Below are 14,341 nucleotides of genomic sequence, written 5' to 3'. Positions count from 1 at the left end.
ACAATTACATTCATTTGCTGAAGCATGGATCACTTTATTGTTCATGCTATACTTCGCAATCCCACACCTCAGAAAAATACTTGACAGTACACAATTATTAAGATGCACTGGAAAACTATTTTGTTAACAGCATGGATTCTCCACTATCTGTATTTTGCTTTGATTTTTAAGAAAAGTATATATTTGTGCAATAATAGGATTGCGACAAATGGCGTCATGGTGACAGGGTAATGAAAAAAGATGTTTTTGCTTCACTGCACTTTGTTATTTATTTTGGTTCAAACATGATGCCTATCAGGGACCAACAGGCCAACTGTAACTAAGCTGCTCAGTCTGACTGTAAAAAGTGATCAATGGATGCCAGCAAACTGGATGCTGACTGTCAAAGCTAGAGTAGATTCTGTTCTTTACTGAGACAGTTTCTGATCATGCTAAGGAACTAAAAACTTTGAATATCACTGAGCAGAGACACTCATTGCCGAAGCTTTACAACTCGCACTCATCAGCACAAACACAAGCATGCCAAATATCAAACAATCACAAGCATTAATACCACATTAAAAAAAGGGTGCTGATTGGTTGGTAAGTCAACTTGGTTGGTCAAGGCAAAAATAAAGAAGAACGATAGGCTCCCCAAGTTCCTGAGTAATTCAAAAAAAATGCAAGGCTTGAACATATTCCTTTTGATGCATAACACAGATCTTTGATTGGTTGATTGATTTGATTTATTGTCACATGTACTGGGATACAGTGAAAACTATTGTTTCTTGCACGCTACACGAGCAACACATACCACTCATGAAGTACATAGAACATAGATAAATTACAGCACAAACGGGCCCTTTGGCCCACAAGTTGTGCCGATCATATCCCTACCTACTAGGCTTACCTATAACCCTCAATCCTATTAAGTCCCATGTACTCATTAAGAAGTCTTTTAAAAGACCCTATCGAATTTGCCTCCACCACCACCAATGGCAGCCAATTCCACTCACTCACCACCCTCTGAGTGAAAAACTTACCCCTGATATCTCCTCTGTACCTACTCCCCAGCACCTTAAACCTGTGTCCTCTCGTAGCAACTATTTCAGCCCTGGGAAAAAGCCTCTGAGAATCCACCCAATCTATACCTCTCAACATCTTATACACCTCTATCAGGTCACCTCTCATCCTTTGTCTCTCCAAGGAGAAAAGAACGAGCTCCCTCAACCTATCCTCATAAGACATGTCACCCAATTCAGGCAACATCCTTGTAAATCTCCTCTGCACCCTTGCAATAGCTTCCGCATCCCTTCTGTAATGAGGTGACCAGAACTGAGCACAGTACTCCAAGTGGGGTCTGACCATGGTCTTATAAAGCTGCGGCCGTTATCTCCCGACTCCTAAACTCAATCCCTTGATTGATGAAGGCTAGTACACCATATGCCTTCTTAACCACATCCTCTACCTGTGAGGCTGATTTAAGAGTCCTATGGACGCAGACCCCAAGGTCCTTCAGGTCCTCTACACTACTAAGAGTCTTACCCTTGATATTATACTCCTTCATCCCATTTGACCTGCCAAAATGGACCATTACACATTTATCTGTGTTGAAGTCCATCTGCCACTTCTCTGCCCAGTCTTGCATCCTACCTATGTCATGCTGCAACTTCTGACATCCCTTGAGACTATCCACAACACCACCAACCTTCGTGTCATCAGCAAACTTACCAACCCATCCCTCCACTTCCTCATCTAAGTCATTTATGAAAATTACAAACAGCAAGGGTGCTAGAACGGATCCCTGGGGCACTCCACTGGTGACCGACCTCCATGCAGAAGAGGGGGAAAAGGAAAAGAAATGGGTGCAGAATGTTGGGTGGAATTCTTCTAAAAAAATTCTAAGTGTCAAATTTGAAAAAACTGAAGTAAATCCCGTTCGTTCTTCAGAGGGATTTTCAAAATAAACCTCCCACACTCTGCATTACAGAGTCCCTTAATTGGGCCCACCCCCCTCTAGTCCCATCCCCTTGGCACTGCCCAATGCCTAGTGGGCAGTGCCAAGGTGCCCTCTGGATATTTCCACTTTATCCCTTGGGGAGTGCCAGAGGGCCAGGCTGGCGCTGCTAGACTAGCAGTGATGAGGGGGCACCCCCACCTTACCCCTGACTTCCTAAGGTGCTTCCAAGGCCCCCACTTCACTCCAGCAGAGTCACACACGACATACTGTAGTTGAGGCTTTGCAAAGTCCATCATTCATTAGACAGAAACAAAACCAATAAATGCTGGGCCTACTCAGCAGTTCTGACAGAATCAAAGGTAAAGACAAATCAGTTAATGTTCAGGATGATAGCTAAGATTTGATTTTTGAATCTTGATTGCTGGGCAAAGCCTCACACACTGGGAGTGCACATTGGAAAATTAAAAACCTGCTGCCCATGACATCCTGTCTCTTGATGTACACTCCAGGTGGGTTTAAACACTTAAACACCACTGATGAGCAGTGGCAGCACTGTGTACCATCTATCAATGTACTGCAGCATTTAACCAAGCCTCCTTCAACAGCATCTTCCAAACCCACAACTTCCAGACAACCTAGAAAGACAAGGGCAGCAGATACATCAAAACCCTACCATCTGCAAGTCCTCTTCCAAGCCACACTCCATCCTGATTTGGAATTCTCATGCCATTCCTCCACTGTCACTAGGTCACAACCCTTCTTAACATTGTTGTGGGTGTATCTAAAACAGGTGGTCTGCAGAGGTCCTCTTGAACGTTTACGTGTTTAAACCCCCCTGGAGTATATATCAAAAGTCAGGATGTCACCACCATCTTATCAAGGAAAATTAGGGATAGGCAACAAATGCTGGCCTCACAGCAAAGATCACACTCCATGAGATAAAGGGGGGGCAGTTCAGAACGGAGTTGAGGAGGAACTTCTTCACTCAAAGGGTGGTGAATCTCTGGAATTCTCTGCCCGTTGAAGTGGTGGAGGCTGCCTCGCTAAATATTTTTAAGAAGCGGGTTGATGGGTTTTTGATAAGAGAGGGGATTAAGGGTTATGGGGAGAGGGCGGGAAAGTGGAACTGAGCCACGACAGATCAGCCATGATCTTATTGAATGGCGGGGCAGGCTCGAAGGGCCAGATGGCCTACTCCTGCTCCTATTTCTTATGTTCTTATGTTCTTAAATAATAATTGTAAAAACCTTTATTCTGGTAGGACAGTAGCTATAGTCTGGGGAGGTCAGTAATCATCTCTGAATCTTAAATAACTAAGGCAGAATGATGGATAGCATAGGTTTTTCTTGTTTAACTTTGGGGATCAAGAATTGCTTGTACAATCCTTCCATTGGAGAGATCAAAGAGGTGTAGTGGGACCTTCACTAGGGTAGATGGTGCATGAGATATGTAGTGCAAAGACTCAATGCGTAAAATAGCCTTTTTCTCATGTAAAGCATTTTTTTTGCTCTTGTGAGAACTAAATCATATTGCAATGCCAGTAAAGATAATACACAGCTTTCATTTAGGGGCAGGCATTTAATTTCTCTGCTAAACTTAACCCTCAGTATTATTCAAATTAAAAAGGCTGATTCTAATTCTGAATCAACTGAATCTTCCCTGGATACCCAAAGAGGAGAAAAAATATTAATTTTCATTGACGGATGCATGGTCTATGTGTGGAGATTTGGAATATAATGAGGAGAAGGGAGAATTTTACATAATACTTTTGATGTAGAATGATGTTCAAATAATTAATCTCCTTAGGGAGAATCTCATCGTCAGAAAGAAAATCGAAGTTACAAAGAATTAGAATGAATTGAAATATATTTTCCCATGTCTACTGCCCTGAGTATTTTTTAATTAATTGGTGAGCACTGACAACATTATCAGAACTTGCTCCAAGGACTTCGGCCTAGCTGTGTAAGAAAACTGCATTAACATCAGTAGATATATCAGCAGCCATGTTAACTCATGATTGGACTCAGAGATGCAAGAGAACTGCATGTCTGCACACCAAGACTGCCAGCCTATGCGTACAACCCACACCTACAACAAGCTGATTGCTTTCTGAGGTCAGCAAGGACAATGTCACCATTGTTAGGGGACAACATTTGTAAGCAGTCAGGCCGTTGCCAAGGATCCAGGAAATTTGTTTTTTTAATTAATTTGTGGATGTGGGGGTCACTGGGCTGACCAGCATTCATTGCTCATCCCTCATTGCAGTTGAGAGTCGATCACAATGCTGTGACTCTGGACTCACATGTAGGCCCGACCAGGTAAGGGCGGCAGATTTCCTTTCCTAAAAGACATTGATGAACCAGATGGGTTTTTCTGACAATCGACAGTGGCTTCACAGTCATCAGTAGATTCTTAATTCCAGAATTTTTTATTTAATGAATTCAAATTCCACCACCTGCAGGGGTGGGATTTGAACCCGGGCCCCCAGACCATTAACTGAGTTTCTGTATTAATAGTTTGGCGATAATACCACTAGCCCATCGCCTCCCTATCAAATGGTTGGCATCATGAACAGTAAGGATTTTTGGGGAGGGCCAGAAGGCAGTGGAGTTCCAGGGTATGCTAATTGTGAGCCACAAAAATTAATGATATGTCTTGTGGAAAAAAATAGCATAATTTATGGCACCGTAATCCAAACTATTGGAGGAAATGTCGCGAGCAACATTCTGCCCAGTGACACTCAGGATCAGCTGGCTCACTCATCATTGCCGCCCTTCTGATAACCAGCTAACAATTTAATAGTCATCCTTGTCTTTGAACAAGATTTAATTTAATTAAGTAGTGGGTAGCAAGTTCCATAGCTTCACTTATCAGAATTGCTGTCGATGCTACATTCCACTCTCTGCCTGCTTGAAACCACAGCGATGCTGTTTTATATTCTGATCAGTCTCTCCCTGTCGTTGGCCTGCTGGTCCTCTTTCCCTTACTCAGTAGTCTGGAATTTGAATTGTTTCTTCTCTTCTTGCAACCTGTGTTCCTTTCAAATGTGGGTGCAGTTGTGAAGTGGTCAGAACGGTGGTCTCTGGTCCAAGGAACTGAACGAGTGGATGCAGCTGCAACAATACTGAAAGGATACTTGGTGAAATCTCACACAGCTTAAATGTGGAGCATTCCAATTCCTCTCAAATACTTACCTTTATTGGATGTAACCTGCAGCAGCTCCTTTATAAATGGTTTGTGAAGCCACATGCAGATCCGGTTTAAAAATGGTCAGCCCAGTTCTGGCTGCAAGCAGTACAGTGCAATATTGCAGAGTGGGCATGTCGGCCTACTTTATTGGCAAGCAACACATTCACAGAATCATACAGTGCAGAAGGGGCCCTTCAGCCCATCAAGTTTGCACCAGGATGTGAGAAACCCCTGACCGACCTGTCTGATCCCATTTACCCATCACTTGGCTCCATAGCATTGAGTGTTATGGTGTGCCAAGTGCTCATCCAGGTACTCTTAAAGGATATGAGGCAACTCGCCTCCACAACCCTTCCAGGTAGCGCATTCCAGTCCGTCACCACCCAGTGGGTAAAAAATGGTTTTCTTCACATCCCCCCAACATCCTGCCCCTCACCTTGAACCTGTGCACCTCATGGCTGATCCTGGGAATTGCTGCTCCCCACCACCCTGTCAGTGCCCCTTATAATCTTATACACCTTTATCAGGTTGCCCCTCAATCTTCTCTGCTCCCACGAGAGCAACACAATCCTATCCAACCTCTCTTCATAACTTAAATGTTCCATCCTAGGCAGCATCCTGGTGAATCTCCTCTGCACCCCCTCCAGTACAATCACATCCTTTCTATAATGTGGCAACCAGAACTGCACATAGTACTCTAGCTGTGGTCGCACCAAAGTTCTATACAACTCCAAAATGACTTTGGTAATCTATGTCTCGATTGAGAAAGGCATGTTTCATGCCCTTCCACCTGCAGAAACCTATGCATTCCTGGTTTGTAATGAGCATAGAGTTCCTGCTCAACATACTGAATGCTTAAACATCAATTTTATCATCATCTTCAGTCCAAAGATGCACAGATTAGGTTGATTGGCTATGCCAGCTTGACGCTATTATCAGATTAGCAGAGTAAATGTGTGGGGTTACGAGAATAGGCCTGGGTGGGACTGTAATCGGTACACTCTCAATGGGCTGTAGGGATTCTACGTATGCTGTGTCTGGGGTAAGACCCTTGGTTCATAATCTTCTCCATGTCACTCCATCCTGTAAAAAGTCTGACAACACCAGGTTTTAGTCCAACCTATTTATTTGATAATATACTCACAAGCTTTCGAGGGGACTGCCTCTTCGTCAGGTGAATGGAGAGTTCTGGCCTCAGACAGAGCATATAAAGCACAGACAGTTTAGAGATTACTGATTAAAATGCGAATCCTTACACCTAACCTGCTGTTCAAGACCTGAAGTGGCTGATAATGTGAGTGGAAGGAGCACTGATCACAGTTTAAAGAGATGTGTATTGTCTCCAGACAGTACAGTAAGTGAGGTTTTGCAACCTGGTGTTGTCAGACTTTTTACTGTGTTTACGCCAGTCCAACGCCAGCATACCCACATCATGACTCCATCCTGTGTCAGTCTTTTCACTTCCCAATATTTTCCTTCAATTTTCAATAATCAGCATTGAAGTTCTCTTCCTTCTCCTTTTCCTTCAAATCTTCCATCCATAACATCTTTTACAAGTCTATTTCCTCTTAAGATGAGCTGCACCCTCTGGGTTTTCCTAATCAAACATCTTTGTTCATTCATTCTCCTCGGCTCTCCATCATTTGTTACTATTTTCTGTCCAGCAGATCCTTTCCATTCTCCTCCAAATCTACATTTCAAAACTATTTAGTAAGTTGCTGCCTTTTCCTGTAAGGTCCAAGTCTCACATCCATACAAAACAACACTCTAAATCAAGCTCCACAAGTCACTTTTGATTTGTTTATTCAGTTTTCTGGTTAGCAACTTTCTCGTCTTTCAAAGTGCAGCCTTGATCTTGTACTTTTTATCATTGCAACATCCAACGGCAGACATTGTGCTTCCTAAAAATATGAATTGGGAAACAGTTCCAATTCTTTTTCTTCTGTGAATATATGAATATCTCATGGTGATTTTGAGTTATGCATCACTTTGGTTTTGCTGATGTCACACTTTTATTCCAAAGTTCTTGCCTTCTGTTCCAAGTCTATCCACTAGTTCTTGTATTCTTTCGTCTGTGCTTGCTCAGTGTGTTGGGTCACCTGTAAATCTAAGTGATGTTATCATTTGCCCCTCGCACCCACCCTCTCCAATGCAGATTTTAACTCTAGATTCTGTGCTTTAAATACATCTTTGATCATTACGGCTGGGTGGACATTGCAGAGGACTGGTGAAAAACAATACCGTTTACAATACTGATGATAAACAATACTGTTCTTGAATTCCTTCGGTTACACGTGGCTTCAACTCGCCGTTAGCTGCTCCCAGTGTCACTATTTTTCCCATGTATGGATTTATTACGAGTAGTCTACCTCTCAGGTCTGCTGCAATGTCTTTCAGCACTGTTGAGAGTTTAATCCAGTCAACCCGATTGAATGCTTTCTCAAAATTGTCAAAATAAATGTATACTTCCTGTCCAAACTCTAACATGTACTCACTCATTAATCTTAATACATTTATTTCCTCTTTCATCCTTCTTCCTCCCCGGAATCCAAACTGGTACGTTTCAACATCATTAGTGGAACATTATTTAATTTCTAGGCCAGGAGCTATGGTATTCTCTTGGATGTTGTAATGGTGCTGATCCATTCTCTGTAGTGGGACAAGCAAGATCAAAGAATGCGGCCCTAGGTCTTTCTGAAATTTCAAAATTGCTAGAATTTATTAAGAAAAGGTGTTGGATATGGAACTGAGGTGGACAAATGGAGTTATGATACAGACTAGCCATGATGTAAAATAAAAACAGAAAATATTGGAAAAACTCAGGTGTTCTGGCAGCATGTGTGGAGAGGGAAACAAGAGTTAAACTTTTGAGTCTGTCTAACTCTTCTTTAGAGCTAATTGAATGCAATGAGACCGGCTGTATGGCTTACTCCTGGTCATCTGTCTTAGGACTCTGCTTTCTGTAGAAAGGATCCACACCATGTATGGTTCTTCACGTGAATATGTAAAGTATGATGGTATAGGATAGCACTGCTGCCTCAGTGTCAGGAACCCAGGTTCAATTCCCATCTTGGGTGACTGCCTGTTCGGAGTCTGCATGCTCTCCACATGTCTGCTCTGGTTTCCTCCCATAGTCCAAAAGACGTGCTGGTTAGGTGCATTGGCCATGCCAAATTCTCCCTCAGTGTACCTGAACTGAGTGTGGTGACCTGGGGATTTCGATAGGAACTTCATTGCAGTGTTAATATGAGCCTCATTATGACACTAATAAGGAAACTTTAAACTTTATTTACATGGTAAAATAAACCCCACACATTCAAAGCTCTGCCTAATAGTTTTCCCCACATAGCCTTTTGAAATTTTGAATGCCCGACAAGTCAGTTACACAATTTCAGGCAGCCTACTTTCATTGAACCCCTATAGTGCAGAAGGAAACCATTCAGCCCATTGAGTCTGCACCGACCACAATCCCACCCAGGCCCTATTCCCGTAACCCCATAATCCCCTGACACTGGGTCAATTTAGCCTGGCCAATCAACTAAACCCGTTTGGAGTGTGGGAGGAAACCAGAGCACCCAGAGCAAACCCCCACAGTCATGGGGAGAACTTGCAAACTCTACACAGACAGCGACTCAATTTGGGAATTGAACCTGGGTCCCAGGCAGCAATGCTAACCACTATACTACCATGCTGACTCCAATTTTTATTGATTTCAAAAATCACCATCTGCCATGGTGGGATTCGAACCCAGCTTCCCATAACAGTACCCTGGATCACAAGTCTAGTGACAATGCCACTGCTTCACTGCCTCCCTATGATTTCTGCTCTGTTCCACTCTGCTTCTGTTACAAAAGATACTTTCACATTGCCATCAGGATCTTGCAAAGTCAGAAATTTAAAATTTCAAAAAAAAATGTAAAATTTTAAAAGTTGTAGGTTTCCTAAAATGGAGCTGATCTTATTTGAATTTGAACATTTCCAGACTGCTTTTAAGAATGACAGGGGCACCTCGAGAAGATTAATTCTGTTTGTTGGTGAAATGATTAATTATAACAGAATTTAATCTGAAAATATCTTTCAAGGTTTTTCCTAGTCCTCCATTTTTTATTGGACCTGTGAGGTGATGATGAATGCAATGTCTTCACAGAAGCAGTCAATCGCCCAAGTCTAATCAATCCTATACCCCAGACATTCATCAACTTTTATCCCCAAGGACAGGACAGAGAGGGAAAAATACTCACTGAATCGAGAGGTTGGATGAGATGTCAGATGGATTGTGGTCATGTACGTAAACTTCAAGTTGGCATAAATCTTCTTAAAAAGGGCGAATTTCAGTTTATCTTTAGTCATACCCATTTAGGATAGCAACATTTCATTTTTCTTTCAGTTTTATTCATTCCCTTCACTCATTTAGTTTCTCCTTTCGCTTTCCCCTCGTGGTAATTTTATTATTTATGCAGCTCCCGTGAAAATGTTGCATATGCACAGGCTGAATTTCAAGTTAATTTTTCCAGTTTCTCTTTCGTTCAGTAAAAGAGTGAAAGAGAGCTATTTGTGCATTTTTACCAGCGCCATCTATCCATGTACAAAAGATGACATTTCTTATTTGTTCCTGCGATATAAGGGTCACTCCAAGGCCAACATTTATTGCAGTTTCTCAATTGCTCTTGAGAAGGTGGTGCTGAGCTGTCTTCTTGAACTGCTGTAGTCCATCCGGTATAGATACAGCCAAAAGCACTGTTAGGAAGGGAGCTTCAGGATTTTGACTCAACAATGAAGGAATGTGTTATATATTAAAAAGGGTTGCAGGTTGCATAGTTTGATGCTGATTTTATTAGGCTGTTTGCAAAGGCTGCTATCTTGCTTCTTATTTTGTATTCTGTGCAGAGATGAATACAGCTCTTCAGTAAAACCTGTGTGTTAATTTGAATCGACATGCGCAAAGCACATTCTTTTTTTAACCCACACCCCGTAACATAGTTAGGACATTTCAGAACAGCAATACAGCTCTGAATCAGAATGACGTACGGCTTGGAAGTGAACTTGTTGGGGGTGGTATTCCCATGCGAAGACATGCATTTTAGTCAAGATTCTCTGAAACTCAAATGGAATTGAAGTATAGGGAGCAAATTATCCACGGTCATTATTCCCAATACATGACCTCTACCATGTGGAAGGACAGGTACAGGCAATGGATAGGAACATGACAACCTGTAGGTTCTTCTCCAAATCATACCTCCACCTTGATTTGGAAATATATTGCCATTCCTTAATCATTGCTGGGTCAAAATTCTGAAACTACCTCCCCATCTAACTATGGGGGCACCTACAACAAATAGATGACAGCAATTTAAGAAAGTGGTTCACCGCCACCTTCTCAAGGGTAATTACTGCTGGGCATTAAATTATTAATTTTCAGTGGGCAATAAACTCCTTTCCAATGATGCCCACCTCCTGTGAAAATATTTTAAAATGCCATTATTAACATACCATCGTGTCATTGCAGGCTCGATGGGCCAAATGGCCTCCCTCTGCACTGCAGGGAATCTATGACCTAAGTGTAAGAAACAGAGGAGACCAGAAAAACCAAACATTTTTTGATAGCTTCGGGAGTGGAGTTAATGATGCATGAATCTTTCAGTCAGTATTACCGCTTGCCCGCAAGGATATGCAGCCAGGTTTTAAGTTGCTATTGATCAGTAATTATTCACTCCAGTGAGAGCTGGGCTCAACACAAACTTTGCTTTCCATGGCCCATGTTCTGTTCAAATCAAGCTCAGCAATGGGAGTGTAGGGTGAGTGAACATATCCTGCAATTTGCAGAAACTGTTGGCATTATGATGCTTAATGCTTATTCTCTAAGGCATATAATACTTGTGCCTAACCACATAAATACTCCATTTCAATTATCTTCCCACACTTAGTAGCACACTAAGGCAGACTTTGTCACTTTCTATAGTTAGTACTTCCCAGAACTAGTTGCTAGGGGCTTGTAGTTTGAGGGGACGCCACTCCACATCAAGTTGACCAAGAGTCTCTCCTGCTCTTACCACCTGTGATTGGCATGTCTTGAAGGATTTGCAGGTTGGCATTCAACCTGTTTGACCATGTTGAACACACCCTCATTTAGACATGTGGTGGGACTTGAATCCAGAACTTCCCTGCTCAGAGGCAGGTGCACTAACCACTGTGCCACAAGACTTCCACATAAATAGTAACTGCAATGTAAATGTTTGAACTGAAATGAAACCAGCAATGGCTCTAGATGCTAAACTTCAGTAATCATTTGAGTAATCATTGCCAGGGATGCGGGTTTGATTCCTGGCGTGGATCACTGCCTGTGTGAAGTTTGCATGTTCTCCCTGTGTCTGCGAGGGCTTCCTCCAGGTGCTCCAGTTCAGTCCCACTGTCCAAAGGGTTAGGTGCATTGGCCTTGCTAAAATTCTCCCTCAGTGTACCCAAACAGGTGCTGGGGTGTGGCAACTAGGGGATTGTCACAATAACTTCATTGCAGCTTACTTGTGACGAATAAATAAACTTTTCAAAAACTTTAATCATCAATAGGGCTATGAACTTACCTGGTGCTGGGAGACACCCATTGCTGAAGGAAATGTCGTCAACAGCAAGCACCTCGCTGGTCTTATCATTGGCAAAAATATTACCCTGAAGTATAACCTATACAAGTACATAGTAAATGCAAAGTTGAAACAGATAAATCTGCAAAATCAGAGATACTACAAATACAAAACATATATGTACACAATAAAAAAAGTTTTAAAACTGTATCAACATCTTCAGAGTCAATTTGAATGAGTTCATATCTTTCATTTGTTTAATAAATAAAATCTCCTAATTCTGAAGTTGAATTCTGATTCTTAAAGCAGCAGGTTATTAATAAATTATAAATCAACAGATTAGTTACAGTTTTTGGCTAAAGTCATTTCCCTTGAGTTTAACTAAAGCAGCTGAAGTTACCTAATGTATTTGTAATCGACTCCCATTTTCTTCAGTTAATAAATGTAATAGAATGTTTTATTCTTTCATGGAATATGGGCATCGCTGGCAAGGTCAGCATTTGTTGCCCATCCCTAATTGCCCTTGAATTGAATGGCTTGCTGGGCCATTTCAGACAGCAATGAAGAGTCAATCATATTGCTGCAGATCCACTACTGAGGCTAGCTTTAAATGCCTGATTTTATTAACTTTCAACTAGCATTGTACATAGGTTCAAATTTTGCCCACCTTCAGCTTAATTTTTTTATTAATTCAAGGGGCATGGGCATCACTGGCTGGGGCCAGCAGCCTTTATGGTCCATTCCTCATTGTTCTTAAACTGAGTGTTAACAGTCTATCCCATTGCTGTGGGTTGGAAGTCACATTTAGGCCAGACCAGCTAAGGATGGCAGATTTCCTTCCTTAAAGGACATTAGTGAACCAGATGGGTTGTTACAACAATGGCTTCTTGGTCATCATTAGACTTTTAATTCAGATTTTTTCAAAATTGAATTCAAATTTCACTATCTGCCATGGTAGGATTCAAACCCGGGTCCCCATAGGATTACCCTGGGCCTCTGGATTGTTAGTCCAGTGACCATACCACTACACAACCCTGTCCCAGAAATACTGCCTGAGAAACTGTAAGGTCACTAAGTTTCATTATTTACTGTTGCACTGGATATCTCTCATAACATGTGAGGTGCAATGGGGTCACATTGTCAGATGTTAGCAACGTGGATATTATTAAATTAGAAAGAGTGCAGAAAAGATTTATTAAGATACTACTGGGACTTGATGGCTTGAGTTATAACGAGAGGTTGGATAGACTAGGGCTTTTTTTCTCTGGAGTGTAGTAGACTTAGGGGTGATCTTTTAGCAGTCTATGAAATAACAAGGTGTATAGACAAGATAGATAGTCAACATCTTTTCCCAAAGTTAAGGGAGTCTTAAACTAGAGGGCAAAGATTTAAGGTGAGAGGGGAGAGTTACAAAAGAGTCCGGAGAGGCAATTTTTTCACACAAAGGATGATGAGTGACTGGAACGAGTGCCTGAGGTAGTAGTAGTTTCTCTTTTAAAAAGCATTTAGACTGTTAAACGGGGAAGATTGGTTTAGAGGGATATGGGCCAAGGGGGCAAATGGGACTAGCTTAGTGGTAAAAACTGAGCGGCATGAACAAGTTCGGCCAAAGGGCCTGTTTCCATGCTGTAAACTTTTATGCCTCTAAGTGGGTGACTTTTGGTCACCCATTATGTGAAGGAGGCTTTGTTGAGTAAGGAAGGAGTGATTGCAGGCATTAGGGACACTACCAGTAGGAGCAAGCAACATGGAGGATGCTAAGTTTTAAAAAATATAATGGCAGCATGTACAGGCACATAATTGCCACAGAGCCAGGAGCCCAAGAAGTCTGTGCACAAGTCCTGACCCCTTTGTTAAAAATGCATTCTTTCATGGGATGGGACTAGGGACCAGGGTTCAATTCCGGTCTCCGGTGACTGTGCGGGGTTTGCACATTTGCCCCCATGTCTGCGTACGTTTCCTCCAATAGTTCAAAGATGGTTAGGTTGATTGGCCATGCTAAATTGACTCTTAGTGTAAGGGGGATTTAGCAGGGTAAATACGTGAGGTTATGGAGATAGGGCCTGAGAGGAATTGTTGTCGGTGCAGGCTTGATGGGCTGAGTAGCCTCCTTCTACACTGTAGGGATTCTATGAGATCAAGAGATAAGGGTACAACCTGATTCTCACACTGTCTCCCACCTCCACTGATACTCTTATGACACAATTTCAAAATGGAGCCAAACCTTAGACTGTTGTCTTCAACATGTCAGAGCCATAGGCATTGTGAATTATTTTGTATTAAATAAATGCAGGATAAATGAAGTCTGTAGTCGGTTCTGAATCCATAGACATAATGAAAAATTCAAATACTATGAATCCCTCAGGCTCCAGCAGAAGAGTAGACAGGTTGCTCACGTCCCTATTCTATTCGACAACTGAGATGTTTCGGACCCTGGTTTTTGAAACTCATGACTGCACTGCAAAGACTGCTCTGTCTGCATCAGTGCAGGGGCAGACTGGACCACTGGGACACAGGCAACATGGAGAGTACTAACTGAGGGAGGTTGATGGTGAATATCGATGCTTCATCAGACAAGATACCACTTTTTTGTCAGCTTCAAGTCCCCTTCCACAACCCAGTTGCAAGTCCCTTCTAG

At 42.2% G+C, this 14,341-nt stretch overlaps 1 protein-coding gene across 1 annotated transcript in view; it reads right to left on the bottom strand.

The window, feature by feature from the left end:
• malrd1 (MAM and LDL receptor class A domain containing 1) overlaps nt 1-14,341 on the bottom strand; it is a 322,326-nt gene that overhangs the window by 263,880 nt on the left and 44,105 nt on the right. Inside the window, exon 5 of the mRNA XM_080211010.1 lies at nt 11,707-11,803. Coding sequence (XP_080067136.1) covers nt 11,707-11,803 — 97 coding nt within the window. The remainder of the gene's footprint in view (nt 1-11,706; nt 11,804-14,341) is intronic.

This window comes from Carcharhinus amblyrhynchos, chromosome 2 (genome assembly GCF_965287045.1).
Source record: "Carcharhinus amblyrhynchos chromosome 2, sCarAmb.v2.hapA, whole genome shotgun sequence".
Taxonomy (NCBI): domain Eukaryota; kingdom Metazoa; phylum Chordata; class Chondrichthyes; order Carcharhiniformes; family Carcharhinidae; genus Carcharhinus; species Carcharhinus amblyrhynchos.
This window is presented reverse-complemented; position numbering and strand designations above follow the sequence as displayed.